The sequence below is a fragment of the Thunnus maccoyii genome, chromosome 22 (assembly GCF_910596095.1).
Source record: "Thunnus maccoyii chromosome 22, fThuMac1.1, whole genome shotgun sequence".
Classification (NCBI taxonomy): Eukaryota; Metazoa; Chordata; class Actinopteri; order Scombriformes; family Scombridae; genus Thunnus; species Thunnus maccoyii.
The window spans coordinates 11,519,414-11,535,201 of NC_056554.1; the positions used below are offsets into that span (position 1 = coordinate 11,519,414).

The window sequence follows — 15,788 nt, forward strand, 5'->3', positions numbered from 1 at the left end:
GGACTGACATATTATTGCTATCATTTATTCATGCAAGTCAATGGAACCATAATGGATCTGTAAACCTTACATCTGAGGTTTTCTTTCCAATAACAGCTGTTGGGGAAGCGAATCAGCTTTAAACCCTGCCTGTCCATACTCAACCTGACCAACACATCCTATCCCACAACGCCCCGTTGGTTTGTCATTTTGACTCCAACACCCACAGATCCGTTTTAGTGTGAAACGACCTGTCCAGAGCCACCATCTCAGCAGAAGGCAAGGGATGCTCGAAAACAAAAGCAGAGAGGTTGTGAGGTGAGGAAACTGGTGGCTAGGGTTGTGGTTTCCATTTGTTGTGGCAAAACAGAACAGGTCAGAAGGGGCCTGGATGAAAATCTGTCATCAGGTGTGGATGTGTTTAACTCAGTCTCTCACAATCTCGCACAGAATAGCAGGTTCTTGTTGTTGTTGGTAACTGCATGGTGGTAACCCAGTGAGTGCTTTAAACACTACCCCGGCTATTATCCATCCATTGGTACTGTTTGGTTCAGGGCTGTAATTGTGATGTGATCATATTGGACACAATCACTCAACACAATGAAATGTGCTGCACTGAAGAGCAGCTCCTGATATACACATTGTGACACAAACACACAATCGCACAATGGGCCACCGGTCACTTCAACTCAACGCAGCCTAATGTGTTGGTAGCGGAAGAATTTCGGAACAACATCACATATGCAGACACATATTTATGTATGTAAACACAATTAACCTCATCAACACTCGCAAAACCTCTAGAACTGACAAAGTCAGTTCAAGTGACCACAGAGCTTAAAAGAACGTGGTTAATTATAAGATTTTTCTTTCCCAAGATTGCTTTTCTTTGTGCACACTAGATAACATTTGAATTTTACCTTAGAGGTACAGCACAATATAAACAGTGCCAAGATTAATATGGACACAGCACAGTCTCTTATCTCTCCAGTGCTCGAGAATGCCAGCTCATTCAACAGATTTGATTACTCCTTAGTTTACATTTCCCTCACCCCTGTTTGCTTCCTCAGCTATCAAGCTACCACTGTGTGGTAGAGAACTGATTTCATGTACAGAATGCCAAGCACATTGAAGCTGTTCCCAGGTAATGAGCAAGAGATGCATGGAAAGAGAGGCTCAGGTATTGCACAATCACGTAATGTTCCCATTTCAGCCTTTTTGATGGGGGATATGAACCCAGGCCAAAATAATTAGACCCACACTGACTGTATGCTTGGGTATAAACTCATTGTACACACAGCGGAGTGTAAAAGCTCTTATTTTCGGTTTTGTTTGTTTCCGAGTTCCTGTGGCTTTTCGAAAGAGAAGCATGTTTGTTCAGAGATAAGCCAAGGTTGCTGTGCTGTTCGTCCTCCTTATCTCTGATTCATAACCCAGATGGGTCCTCTTCTTCCCCCTTCTTCCTCCTTCTCTTTGTTCTTTGCCTTCTGATTTGAGTTCTCCTCCTCCTCTTCTCTTTCCTTCTCAGCTCTTGTCTTCGATTTTTAACTTATGTTTCCATCCCCTATCCACTTCTTGCCTGCTTTCTTCTCCTATTTGTTTTTTTACTACTTATTTAATCTCCCCTCTAATCTTTCTTTGTTCTCCTCCTTGTTTTACTTAAATTCATCCTCCTCTCATCGCCTCTTCACTTTACTACTACTTCTATACCCCCATGGAACAGCACTGCCATAAACTGTAAAACCTAAACAAAACGATGTATCTCCAAGGGGGATTTGTACCCATTAATGGAATGGATTTAAAAAAAAATCCTTGTCCAGTCCTTCTCCCCAGCTGATACTTCAACATCCACTCTTTTATCCGTTGTTGAAAAAAAAGGTGTATATTCAAAGGTAATTGACACACAGGGGTAACTTATTAAGCAACACACTGTTTGTACCCAAAGCTTGCACATCAAGCTGTTTGTACACAAGGGTAGATAACCAGTGCAGCTAGGGGGGGGAAATTGGTAAATTGTGTTGCAGTTGGGGGTCTCCATTGCATTTTATCAAGGATCACTCTGCCAATTAGCATAGTGTTACCTCTCTAAATAAGCAGAGCAAAAGCAGCTTGGTGTCGGTCTGAGTGTGCGTATGTGTGTGTGTGTGTGTGTGTGTGTATACTGGGAAGTATCAGTCTACACATCGTGGAGTGTATCCATGGCGGCGTGTTGCACCCTCTCTTAATTGGATGTTTGAATGTACCCATTTATCCACAGAAGGGCATCTAATTAGGGTCCTTTGACATTAGACACAGCTTTCGCTCTTTGGGGCTAGATTTCAGCCAAGCTTCCCATAGCTAAGCTTAATTGACTATTATGATAAGGGTTGAGGGAATGTGTTCCTCGGTGCTGTGAACAGATATCACCTGCAAAATGTTCCCGCTCTTAGGTTTTGTTGATTTTGCACCAACTGGATGAGTTTTAATGGGTGGGTGAGCAGTTGTGCCAGCTGGAGTGGTGGTCAGCCTTCCTGTTCACGATGCTGTACCACACACAGGCACAGTTAAGTGCTATTTGCTAAAGTTTTATATTCTTCTATAAATAAACGAAAAGGCACTGCACCTCTTTTGCATGAAAGTCATGTATCCCCAAAACACTTTATGTTCAGATGAATCTTGCATTTTTAGTGATAAACCCACAGAAAATTATCACCCCACTGCGTTTCCCCTCACCTCCATGGCATTTTAGCGTGTCTTTCAGCAGATTGTTTTGGTTTTACAGCCCACATTTACATTGCTTTTGTTCACTGTCACTGCCCCATAAAAGCAAAAAAGCCCTGATATACTTCTGCACACTACCTGCCCAGCACCAAAAGGTAGAAAAACAAAGTTAGTGAATAGCAAGTCACTAGCAGCTATTCATTTAGTAGCTACAAAGCCAGATGTGTCCTTTGAGAGTTGCCAATATAGAGACAAAAGGAACATTGCTCCATAACGCTAATAGTGGTCATAAACTCCATAGGGTACCCCTAAGGTCATAAAAAACAAAATTAACAACTGACAAACCAATAGTGTGTATTTATTTTAAGTGCTAAAATTTTACTTTTTTGACTTTTCCTCCCTTTATTTATTTATTTATTTTACAGAGGATTCAGAACACAACAGACACACTACTGAATCTAACAGGACGGAATATGACGGACTTCTTGGTCAAGACTTTTGAGCACTCAGGAAAAACAAGGTATTGTGTGTCAATATGAATGTTGTGCATATGAATGTTAGTAGAAAAGAGTTTTTTTGAATACGCCGGAGCATTTAAGGGGAAAAATAGTTTGTAATTCTTGTTTTTCAATCGGGATATCACTACAGTGCACTCATGTGTCTGCTAGCAATTTTAGAGGCTAGTGACTTGTTTCCCTCTTCTTTTTTTTTTTTTTTTTTTTTTTTTTGACACGAAAAGAGCCAAATTACTACCTGGGCTGCTGTTGTGTTGTTGGTACATCCACTTTCAGAAGATCATTGATAGCGGTATGAATAAAAGGACACACTGCGCTGCCATTTCCATCTCTACATGTTACACACTTGTCATGCTTTGACAAATCCCGCTGGGCTATTCTTTGATATGCTTCTGTTAACCTGTCATTTTATTGTATGAAAATATTTGGAGCAAACTGTTGTTATAAGCAGTAGGGTTGATATGTTTGTTCAGCCCTGTAAATGCGTTCTAATCATGTTTCCAGAATATATCGTACGTGTCCACGTTCTCACTTTCACTCTAATATCTGCTATTACTGTATGCCTCTGTATCTTGTCTGTCTTTGTGTGTGTGTAGCTATGCAGAGTGTAGAAATGTGTGGGTGTGTGCATCCTCGGCATTACTCATGTGCTCTTACCTCCACTTGAACTTCTGTCTATCTGCTTTTTTTTCCGACTCTCTAGGTATGGAGGGATCTCCGTCGGTGCAGTCAACTCCCAAGTCCGCCTGACCGAGGCAGCGATCGAAGCCGCATTCAGGGATCTAAAAGACCTATTCACTTCATTTCAGGTATATAATAAATATCGGCGTTCTCAGAGTCAAACCTGTTGATACCATATGATTAATTGAATTCCTCTCAAGAGTGAAGAAGTTCTATATCGTAGCGAGAGGTCAAAAGCGGTACACTCAGAAAATAGCTCAGGGGTATCTGCAAGACCCCAGAAGTCTTTGAATTTGTTTATCTGCAGCATAAACCAAGGGCAACACCTCCCTCAAACCACCAGAGTGCTAATCCTCAAATCTCTTGTTTGAAAACATAGTCCAATGATTCCTAAAAAAAAAAACCCACCACCGGTTTTAGAGTTTTGTCATTCATGAAAAACTGAACAAGTTTTGGTACTATCTACTGAGAATATGGATTTTCACATATTACACATTTTCTGAACTTGGAAATTCCACATTCTTCCAACACTGTTGAAGAAATCCCAAGAAATCCTTCAGTGATGCTACCAGGGATGTCAGTTTCAGTTAATTTTGCTTTCGACTGACCGACACCGTATTGAAAAAGAATATCTGATGTTGTGAACTGGTAATTGTCTAGCCGTTGGAGAAATGTGTATGCAAATTAACCTATAGACTGATATGTGTAACGGGTCAAATATATTCTCGGCGCTTAACCGATTAACTGTTAACTATCGACATCTCTAGATACTACAGTCATTTTTCAAATGTTCAAATGTAAGATATTATATTTGTGGCATTGTGACATTGATGTCCTCGTACTTCCTGGTACTTTAAACAAGCCTTGAATTGCGTCGATGCACATTTATCAACCTACATACATTTTTGCAGGTTCGTGATTGAAAAAGTGAATCAGAAACTGCTTTCTCCTGTCAAGGCTGCAGTTTGCCTCTCGTCTTTTGACTGCACTACTCCTAATTGGAGCATGGCATTCTTTGTTCAGCTAGCTTTGTATCTTGGATACAGGTGATGTATTTTTTTTTTTTTTTTTTTTTTTTTTTTTGGGAGTACACTTTTGGACCCCACTGAATTCTTGAACAATTGAGAAAGGAGAAAGAAAGCAAAGGAGAGAGGAGGTTTAGATTCTTCAAATCCATTTTGTTGAGTGTCCATGGCAACAGGCTATGATTGTCTGTGCATTGCTTTGAATAAATTCAGGAATCTGGGTCTTCACTGCTCAAGAACACACACACACACACAATCCTGCAAACCGTTTCACTCTTACACTTATTGAACTTTATCTACTTGAACTCCCTCATTTCATTTCATCTATACACATTCATATACCCTTACTCAAGCACATTGTTTCTTGAACTCCATCCTAACTTGCTGGTCCCCTCCCTGCATCTCTCTCTCTCTCTCAGCCTCTCTCCTGCATACACACAGTCTCTCATTAACATTTCAAATTTTGGACGTTCAAACTACTTTGAGATCAGCACATTGCTTTGCCCTCAGGCGTCTCCGGTCTCATCCCTACCCAGGCTCCCTTCTCTGTCTCCCGGATCTCAACGCTAATGTGACTTTAATTCATGCAGCAGCGATGATGTAACCCTAATGGCTGGGCATTAGCCGTTCCAGCTCTGCATTCCTTGTTATTAAAGTGCTACACTGTCCTTGGGAAATGTCTGGCTCTCTGCTGCTCTGCAGGCATTGTGATGTGAATCGGTAAGGGGGAAGTAGTATGTTTTTGCACTCTGAGCCACCTGCGCAGACTGGGAAGTGGGCTTTGAAATTTCAGTTTAATTGCAGTTCCTGTGTCTAGCAGGTAGAAATAAGAGTTCTGTGTTGAAAGAGGTGACGGGAACGATGAGAATAAGAAAGCCCTTGTGCTGGCAATTGTATAATAAAGCCAAAAAAAAATGTATTTCAAATGGCACATTTTCTCATGTAGATGGTGTCAATGTTACTGCTGTTCCCATAAAAGTTTTTGTAACCTCCTCAAACAACAGTTTTATAAGATTATTTAAAATTTTCAGAGAAATAAGCCTCAAATTTAACAACCCATGAGCTCCTTCCCGGCAAGATCTCAGTACACTCACACACACACACATGCAGACACATATTAACACACTGTCACACAGACCGTATGACCACACTATCACACAGACCATTTGATTACTGAACTGTGCAGGCCACTTTGGAATACTAGCCAAAAGAAGTCACCACACACTCGAGTGGCTTTATTGCTGTGTCGTTAGCCATGGCACTGGCAGGTCCGCTGGTGAAACCAGCCTTGTCATTGTCCTTGAGTGGGGAGGAGTTTGTCAAGGATTAGACCCAGGCAGCTGTTGGCCCCCTTCTCATCTCTTTCTAGCCACTACTAATCCTCAAGAAGGCCGCCTGTCGGTGCTGCCCGACGCCGCTTGGCATGATACAAACTGAAATTAAGTAAAACACAAATACGGTAAACATTCTCTCACTTTTGCAGGAGGAAGCATTACAGACAAGAGTAGGAGTGTTGTTCTCTGCCAGGTGTATGAATAGGTAATGACTTGGAACAGAGGGGATGTTATTTAACACAAATACTCCTATCTGTGTAGATGGGGGCGTTTTTTTTTTTTTTGTTTTGTTTTTTTTCTCCTCCTCTTTCACACAGTGATATAGAAAGAGATGAAGCCTTCATGCTGTGTTCCTGAAATGATGTGTAAACATTTTGGTATGCCAAAGGAGCAGAGGGGATCTATAGAAGGGCAAAAACAAATAAATGCTCTGAATACGCTCTTGAAATGTTTCCAAATTTCTGAGGATGTGGCTGAGTAAAAGATTGTGGGATGAAAAAGTAAGAACAGACCTATGATCTGTGTAATCCCTTGTCCTAAGGTAACTGTCTTGGGGCTGAAAATGTCTTTGGTATCTATTTCTCTTTCAGCAGCGCAGATGAGCACGTGCACCTGAGCACACTCGCATTCTTGGGATGTCTTTCTTGATTTTTCTTCTCTTATTTTTCCCCACCCCCCCACCTTTCTCCCCACTTGTCACCCACACTTTTTCTCCGCCGACCTCTCCTCTACTCCACGCCACATCCACTCTCCCCCCTTTTCCCTCCTCTCCTCTGCTATAGCCCTATGATGAAGGCAGGGGCCAACAGGAGGTCCATTTGCATTTATATCACACATGTAATGTGCTCAGTGCTCTTATGGCTGGTTTGAACAGCATGGTATCAACGTGACACTTTGGAAATCGCATGCCTGTCATCTCAAGCCCTCATCCCAAGGCTCATTTCACATGAAACATGAGTGGAGTTAGAGCAGATTTTTAATGCAACCTGTCCAGTCTACCCTCTCTACACCATTTTCATTTCCTCTACTCCCCACGAAACTGAGCAGACTCTGGAAAACTCTTCTTTTGCTGTTATTTCATCCATATATGAGCAATTGGAGAATCCAGTGATACTGCTTAAAACCGGATCTGTAAATTAGGTAATTAGACAATTTCTATGTTGCTTGTGAATCTTTGTTTCATGTTATTTCCCTCCTCTCATGATTTTAATTATTTCAACATATTAAATAAAACAGAAATGTCAAAAGAGGAACAACTTCGAAGTAGCCAAAATAACAGGGGACACATTTTTCCTTAGTCTGTGGGAAATGAGTGGTTCAGCAAACCCAAATGTTCTCCAGAAGTCTCAATTCTTGTCTCCCTCAGCCTCATGTTTTGCATTTCAAAGAGCAGTAGTGGTTTTCCAAGTGTAGCCAATTAAGTCTCCAACTGTGTTTTTTTTTTTTTTTCTTGTTTTCCTCGTCGTCATTAGGATAATGTGACTGATCAGATCCTCCAGAATGCTGAGACTCTGCTGAAGAAGCTGGGAACCAGGAACAACGTAAAGGTATTATATTAATTGCTGTGTGCCCCCTTTACTCTACGTTTAGATTACATGCGATTAGATGAAGGTTTAATGATTGCGAAGGTGAAATTAGGCCGGTGCCATTTGAATTTTTGGTGAGGAATGCTGATAATGAAGAAAAACAGGATATAGATAGAGTCAGTGAAGAGTGAACCCACATAAAACCAGCCTGCTCACCTTCTTACTTGTGCAATTTGCTAAATTGTATGTTGTTAAGTCTTAAATTTTCAGAACACTGTAGCGTCAAACTTTAGGAGTTAGGAGCAGATGGGATAACAATGGCACCTTGGGTTATGAATAAATAGCTATAAAATGCAAAGTTAGGATACAGCATGATGGTTTTGCAGAAAATGTGAAAAAGAGTGCAACTCAATAATTAAAAGCCATTTTTGTATTAAATTCCAGTCCAAGTCCAACCTTGAGTTTCCTTGAACAACAATAAATAAGATAATGTATTTTCACATATTTTGCTGTATAATGAATGAGATGCTGTCTCAAACACAGGGATTTAATATATAATGTTCCAGATAAAGTTAGTATCTTATGCTAAGACTAGAGTTTTGCTCCTGTCCAAAACAATGTGATGCTCAAAGTAGTTTCAATAGTGGAAATGTGAACAAGGCTTGCCATCATATCTACCTACGTATTTTCCACTCCCTCTGTACCACCCTCATGTATTTAGCAGACAAACTTGTGCTCTTTACCATTATCTTCAATGCATAAAAATGATATTTTAGCAGCTTTCACCTTTCAGAAACTGAAGGATGATGGAAACCTAATAAGAAAAATAATATCAATTTTAGTCGACCTGTGTGTCTGAGATACAGCGAGCAGCAGAGAAAAAAAAAAGAGAGAGAGAGCGGCAAACAGGCAGAGAGAGACAAGAGTACAGTATGTGCGTGCGTGCACATCTGTGTGTACTCGAGTTTCTCCATATCCTGCTCTGTGATGCAGTGTTATGTTAGGCTGACACTCAAACACCATCCACTCTTAATTAGCGCTGCACTATCAGCAGGGAGTCCTCTCTCTCTCCCACTCTCTTTCATCCATTCTTTTTCTTCTACACCCCAGCTGCCACAGACTTAGAGAATCACTTACATTAAAAAAAAAGAAAGTGCAAGAATGTTTTTACTCTGTCTCTGCCGCTAGCACGCTACGTCGCATCAGGATTTAACAGTCAGCGCAGGCCTCTATCTACTATTGAATAAAAAAGTAATGTTTGTCAGCTCTATTGCTTATTCTTATAGATTGCTTATTCTTTTATGAAATAAGTCAACATAAATCTAGTGTATCTCTTTGTTTTAGAAATTACTGTTTTCTAGCCATTATAAGACACTTATGAAGATATAAAAACACAGTACACACACAAAAACAGAATAGCAAATATCTTGTGCACAGTGGCCACGGTGACACACTTATGCACATCCTGCTGTGTGGTGCATAAAAGACTTCAGTGTTACTGCACATAAAAGCAACTCATTGTTACTGGAAATGCTTTCTCCATTTCTTAAGTTGTGGAGAAATGGAGTGCTTGTAAGTGAAGTGACATGCTTTATGGTGGCCATATAGGTGGTACACAGCTCTTAACAACTCATCATCTACTCAGCTGTCACAACACAACTAGCAGACAGATTCTGTGCTGTTATTGGTAATTATTATTTTTTGTACCTTTCTTTGCTACATTTCTGGCTAGTTAGCGATCTAGTAAAGCCAAAATAAAAAAACACAAAAACATTTCCTGTTTACTGGAATGACACAAATTGCCACTCAGCAGTGCTTTGAAAAGAAATCCACCTCAGAATAAGACAATTTCACTCCCAACTGGTCCGCACACACATAACTTGTATCTTTTTGAAACATCTCTCTCCTCAGAAACTGCCGGTTAAATCTTTTTTTCTCGTTTGTCCACATCCAAATTAATCCTCCATGGTGGTGCCAGATGTAGTTGCTAGGAGACATCTGAAGCAACTGCAAAGCCTCTACATGCTGTTCTCAGTGCTAATGGTTGTCTCTACCTCTGCAGGTGTGGTTCTACAACCGGGCATGGCACGGCATGGCGTCCTTCCTCAGTGTGGCCAACAACGCCATCCTGAGGGGAAATCTGCCAGCAGGACAGGATCCCCGCCAGTATGGCATCTCCGTTTCCAATCACCCCCTCAACCTCACCAAGCAGCAGCTCTCCTATGTGGCCATGTGAGTTATCAGTTGGACCAATAAATGGGTTAAAAGGTAGATTTGGTTCAGACAGCATGGCGGAAGTGAGTGTGGATTGAAATGCTGCCTTGTTCCAACTATGTGGAGCAAAGATGCGAGTTAAAAATGTCTTGCTGTTAGTCATAATTACGTCCTTTGTGCCTTGTAGTGTTCCAGGTTGAGAAAAACAGGGCAAAGATTGCATATAATTGAGAAATATAATGTTATTTAGTGAATATTAGCAAGCTGGAGTGCTAGCAACATACTGTATGTACAACTTTACATTTGAAAAATGTGGATAAAGACAGTGTACAGTTTACTGAGGATCTGAGCACAGTTTTTTAAAAAAAAAAGCTCTATTGTTTTTACATTGTATGCTGCAATTATTTCAGAAAAAAACATGTAAGGCTTTTTTTCTCACATTTACTTTCACGGATGTAGTGTGTGGTAGTGGTGCAACAGGTATGCAGACTGTATACAGGATTCAAAACCGGACTCTAAACGGTTGTGTCAATGACATGGTTACCAGCCAAATCTGCCTTTTCTGTCTTCTACTTCTGAAACCATTGTTTGCATTTCACTTGCAGTAAAGGTTTTCTACATTTTTACCATTACAGTCCTCTTTGCAGTGAGTGATAGGTCTCTCCACTGCTGCACGCTCCAACAGAGCTTTCCTTATATAGAGAAACGGGGGCATGGTAGCATGCTAATTACTGATAGCTGGCACACGCCTGTCAATTTAGAATGATTCTGATTTGCTAACATACACACAGTGGTAAGAACAAAATTGGCTGGTGCACACATGTCATGAATCCAACGGTAATTTTGAGTGCAAAGTAGGAACATTTATACGCACATATTAGTGAATGAGACCTATTGTTTTTTTGAGTTTCACCCTATAGAAATTGGAAAGGTGGAAAAAGTACTTGCTGGGCTAAACAATGATAAACCAGCTGGTATGGATAATCTGGATTGATGGTTACTTAAAGTTGTTTGAATATAATTTCATTGCCAATATGTCACATTTTCAACTTGAGTCTGAAGGAGGGGTTATTCCCCGAGGCTTGGAAATCTGCCAAGGTTATACCTCTAACGAAAAAACAAACGGGAGAGTTTCTCAGCTGCCAATAGCAGACCCATTAGTATTCTTCCAGTGTTAAGCAAGCTAATGGAAAAAGTTCTTTTTGAACAGATACCACACTATTTTTCACTTAATGAATCAAACTCTGATTTCTAGCATGCCTGTAAGGCAGATCACTCTACGTGCAGGCAGAGATGATCGACAAATGGTTATTTTACTTGACTTCAGCACAGCATCTCATATTGTGGGCCATAGGTTATTATTAACGAAACTAACTGCATATGGGTTTAGTCCAACAGCAATCAATTGGATGAATAGCTACTTATCCAATAGGACGCAATTTGTGTTTTTAAGGGTAGCTTTTACTCCCCTCGATGTTTAGCAGCGTACCCCAGGGGAGTTGCCTCAGGACATTACTCTTTTCAATATTTACCAATGACATGCCTTATGTTTTGGATAAGTGCAGTGCTACTCTATTTGAAGATTATACAACTATATATTTTGCATCAAATAACAGAACAGAGTTAAGGAACACACTCCAATCTGAACTGCAACCGTTGTTTGACTGAATATGTATATAAGTATGATGTTCAGGGCCAAACACGCCACTAATAATGATAATCAGCCATGCCTATCACTCACAGGCTCCGATATTGAACAGGTTCAAGAGGCAAATTTGCTTGGTGTCACACTCGATGGGCAGCTATCATGGGAGAACCATATTGAAAATATTGTTTTAAAAAAATGGGTAGAGGAATATCATGCATCAGAATATGTTCCTCTTTTCTTACCCCTGCCTCTAGAGTGCTAGTGACACAGGCACTAGTTTTATCTCACCTTGACTACTGCTTAGCAGTCTGGTCGGGCGCAGCCAAAAAAGATCTGTCTAAGCTCCAATTAGCTCAGAATAAAGCTGCAAGGCTCGTGCTGCCCTGTCCGTTAGGTGTGAGGCAGAGTACAGACAGAATGCATGCCAGTCTAGTCTCTCATGGCTCAGAGTGAAGGAGAGGTTGGCATGCAATCTAATGGGTTGCTTTAGGAATATCTATTATAGTAAACAAACAAATTGTCCGTACTCAGATAAATTATGTGAGAGATCAACACAGTCACATAGTTTAGTTTTTCCACTTGATTTTTACTCGTCTTGAACATGTTTTTTATTGAGACTTGTTATATGTGTTGTATTTCCTATTATATATGTTGTTTTGTTGTGTGCAGACCCCAGGAAGTAGCTGCTACCCTAGTGGTAGCTAATAGGGATCCAAATAAAGAATAAGAGACTGATGGACTGGGGAACTGTGAGAGATAAGGCAGAGTGAGAGTTACAGAGCAATGGAGTGGGAGAAAGAAAAACGGAGACAGCATAGACAAAGAGAGAACAGATGCGACAATACAATGAACAGTGTAAGACAGATAGACAGGTAGATAGATAGATAAATAGATAGATAGATGAGGGATTTGTTTGAGTATTCACAGATTTGGAGACTCATGGGAGCCCCTTACAAGGATATACATTTTTTCTCTCATGCCTTCTCCCAGGGCTCGCTAGAGAGCAGCTCCCTATGAGAGTCAGAGATTAATGACGTTCTAAATCACAACATACTGGCTCATACCGTATGGCTCTAACTGCTCTCTGTGCACCGTGTACAGTTTTGTTTTGTGATTATGAACAGTGATTTTGAGCTCAACATAATCTATTGTTGATATTTTGCATTTTGGCTGTTCAGAGACCTCAACAGTACCATAACCCTGACATTATACAGTTAATTCAATGGCTGCCACCAATCACAACATATGAGCAGTTATATTACATGCTCCGCCACTGTGCCAGCAAAACCCTTAGTTTGGTATTTATGTAGTGATCAGGTGCCTTGAGTTAGAGAGAGAGACTGCACCAGCGTAAAGAGTAAATTACAGTGGGCTGCCTACCGTAGATTCAGGATGAGCATCTGTTCCTTTTACCTCTCTGTGAGGAGTGTCACAGCTACAATTTATAAACTACGTTTTCCAGATTAGCTTGGACCCACCTCCATTGTTGAATAAGTGTGCAGATTGCAGACAAGAATGGGTAAAAGCAAATTGTGCCATGTTGAGCGACCAGAAATCACTGTCAGATTCAAATTGACACACCCCTCTAGTTCGCTACCAGTTTCAAGTGTGGCATGAGCTACAAAATTGTGAATGCAGGTGGAAAACAGTTGATGCTTACATCCATTTAAATTAGCACTTTACTTGCACAATGTCTATGTGCTTTCGTTCATCTGCATTAGCAGGAAAATAAGGCTTTCCAATTTCCACTGTCATCATCAGAAATGTCAGACTTTGGCACCATTTCGAAATGGAGATATCTGTATCGCTTCTTAATTGCTGAGGAATATCATTTTGGCAACTGTCAAAGACTTCTGTTTTTACCAGCCTGTTGAATTTGATGTAGAAATTAATTGTAATCTGCAAATTAATATTGTTCCTGATCTACGCCACACACACTATCTGCAAAAATGTGCCATTTAAATAATCACATGTGGTTGAGCTAACACATTCATTTTTGTAGCGAAGTCGAAAAGGCTTCCTGACAAAATCTACATATTTCTGCATAATATAAATACTGGCCCGAATGTTGTGCCTGAAGCCTAATAGTTAATAATTATCTCATGCTTTCAAAACCTCTACACTTTAACATGTAAGGCTGTGCTCTGCAGCCCTTGTCATTAACAAAACCTAAAGGAAAGCAATACGCACTGTAAAGCTATACTCCCACTGCTCATCTTTATTGCTGTTCCATTATTAGTTAATTAGCAGATTGCTTGTCCTCTTCTTCACAGCAATTACCCAGCTTCAAGCATTCAGGGTTAGATCATTCACAGCTTTGTGCCCTACATTATCTCCCAACCCAACCAGAGCACACAGCCCTTGAAACCTGTTGAAATGTAGGTTGGCGCCCACTGCTGTAAATTATTTCACATTTATGTGTTCTAATTGCGTCTGGTTGGCGATGATAAATACTGCCATGTAGCCACACAGGGTAACTTATTTAATATGCTAATTACTCAGCGGGACGTCTTGTGAGAGATTATCGCAGGCCGAGGGTGAGAATGACGGTGGGGGTTAAAAAATACGCCACAGTTTTATCCAATGCTAATTGAGCAGACACAGCGAAGGACACTTTCAAAGCTAGGATGGTATAAATGAAGACAGATGACAATGAATTAAAGGTCAGTATCTTGGAGGAGAAAGGACCAATTTGTTTCTAACATGAAAGAAAGACTGTTACACATAAGAAGTCTAGTCAATATTTTTAACTGTGGTCCTCTATTCTCTTTACTTGTTGACTGGGTTGCCAAGAGACCAATTGAAGGTGAACCCAACATAATGGCCAATCATGATTTCAGAAGGCTAATGATCCTTAAAAGCTGTTTTATTATGCACCATTATATACAACCATCCTTGTGAGCTTTTTCCATGATTGTATATAATGCTTGTCTAATTAAATCATCAATACTAACAAGCAACACCTGAAACATCAGTTGCATATATTATTTCTGCAGGTGCAAACAAAATTTGTTGAACTGCATCTTATCATATGCAAAGTAATAAATGTAATGCATTTATTACATTATAGCAAATAAGCCAATTGCAGCTTTAACATTGTTTCAGTGTCGTTTGACTAATTTCTTGGTACAACAGAACCAACCAGAGACCTGTTAAGTTTTCTTAGAATTTCTTCACTTTTATTCAGTCAAGATTTCTTGACTGTGACAAAGTCTCACATACACTTTGCAGGCAGCACAGTGTTAAGTCTAACCTTTTCTTATTCTGTTTGACGTCATTGTGGTGATTGTTAATAGTTTTCGCCTTGTGAATGTTGGCAAAGGAAGTAAATGTGAATACTGTGGTATTTAGCCATGACTAGTGCCTGCTGAAATGGAAAATCAAGTGAGCCAGTATTCTCTTTTAATTAAATTCAGTGAATATCATACCAAAACTTTAATCAATGTCATAGGAAGCATGATACCATTTAATTTAGAGTTCAATTAAGCTATAGTAATATATTTGATAAAGATATCTCATATTCCAATTCATGAGAATAGCTGTTCCAAATCACTTTACCCCTGTGGTGCATACTTATGTTTTTAGCACCCAGTGTTAACAGTAAGATAATTAGCCAATTTACCTGTGTTCTAATGAAAATGTGGCACTGTTCTTCTCAAATCAAAAGGGAGTCTTCAGAACATCAATACATTGTCAGCATCAATTTTAATATATTTTGTACAGAGTTTAAAAATATCTTTTGGACAAAGTTTAATCTCCGCTCCTATTTTAGTGTTTCTTCTTCAGTGTCCTGGTACACACTAATCGCTCTCCAGTCAACTTCCTGTTTACTGTGCTCTCTTCAATCACAGGGCCACAACCTCCACTGACGTGGTGGTGTCCATCTGCGTTATCTTTGCCATGTCCTTCATCCCTGCCAGCTTTGTCCTCTTCCTCATCCAAGAGAGGGTGAACAAAGCCAAGCATCTGCAATTTGTCAGTGGAGTAAACCCAGCTGTCTACTGGTTGGCTAATTTTGTCTGGGACATGGTAAGTATTAACTTCATCAGGCTGCTGTATCACCTCTTAATTGATCATGGCATTGGCCACTTTACTAGTGAAAACTAGGTAAAACTATAAGATTTATGCTATAATGTGATTCATTTCACCCAGGTTTCAGTGCCGTA

The 15,788-nt window shown here is 40.1% G+C and overlaps 1 protein-coding gene across 6 annotated transcripts in view; it reads left to right on the forward strand.

The window, feature by feature from the left end:
* Window positions 1–15,788, forward strand: part of LOC121889117 (phospholipid-transporting ATPase ABCA1-like) — a 186,770-nt gene that overhangs the window by 119,510 nt on the left and 51,472 nt on the right. For all 6 annotated transcript variants that reach the window (XR_006093442.1, XM_042400827.1, XM_042400825.1 and 3 more), the window contains 5 exons: window positions 3,105–3,199; window positions 3,898–4,003; window positions 7,707–7,781; window positions 9,823–9,992; window positions 15,474–15,651. Coding sequence is in view for 5 of the 6 variants with exons in the window: in XM_042400827.1 (XP_042256761.1) it covers window positions 3,105–3,199; window positions 3,898–4,003; window positions 7,707–7,781; window positions 9,823–9,992; window positions 15,474–15,651 (624 nt within the window). In the remaining variant the exon portion in view is untranslated. The remainder of the gene's footprint in view (window positions 1–3,104; window positions 3,200–3,897; window positions 4,004–7,706; window positions 7,782–9,822; window positions 9,993–15,473; window positions 15,652–15,788) is intronic.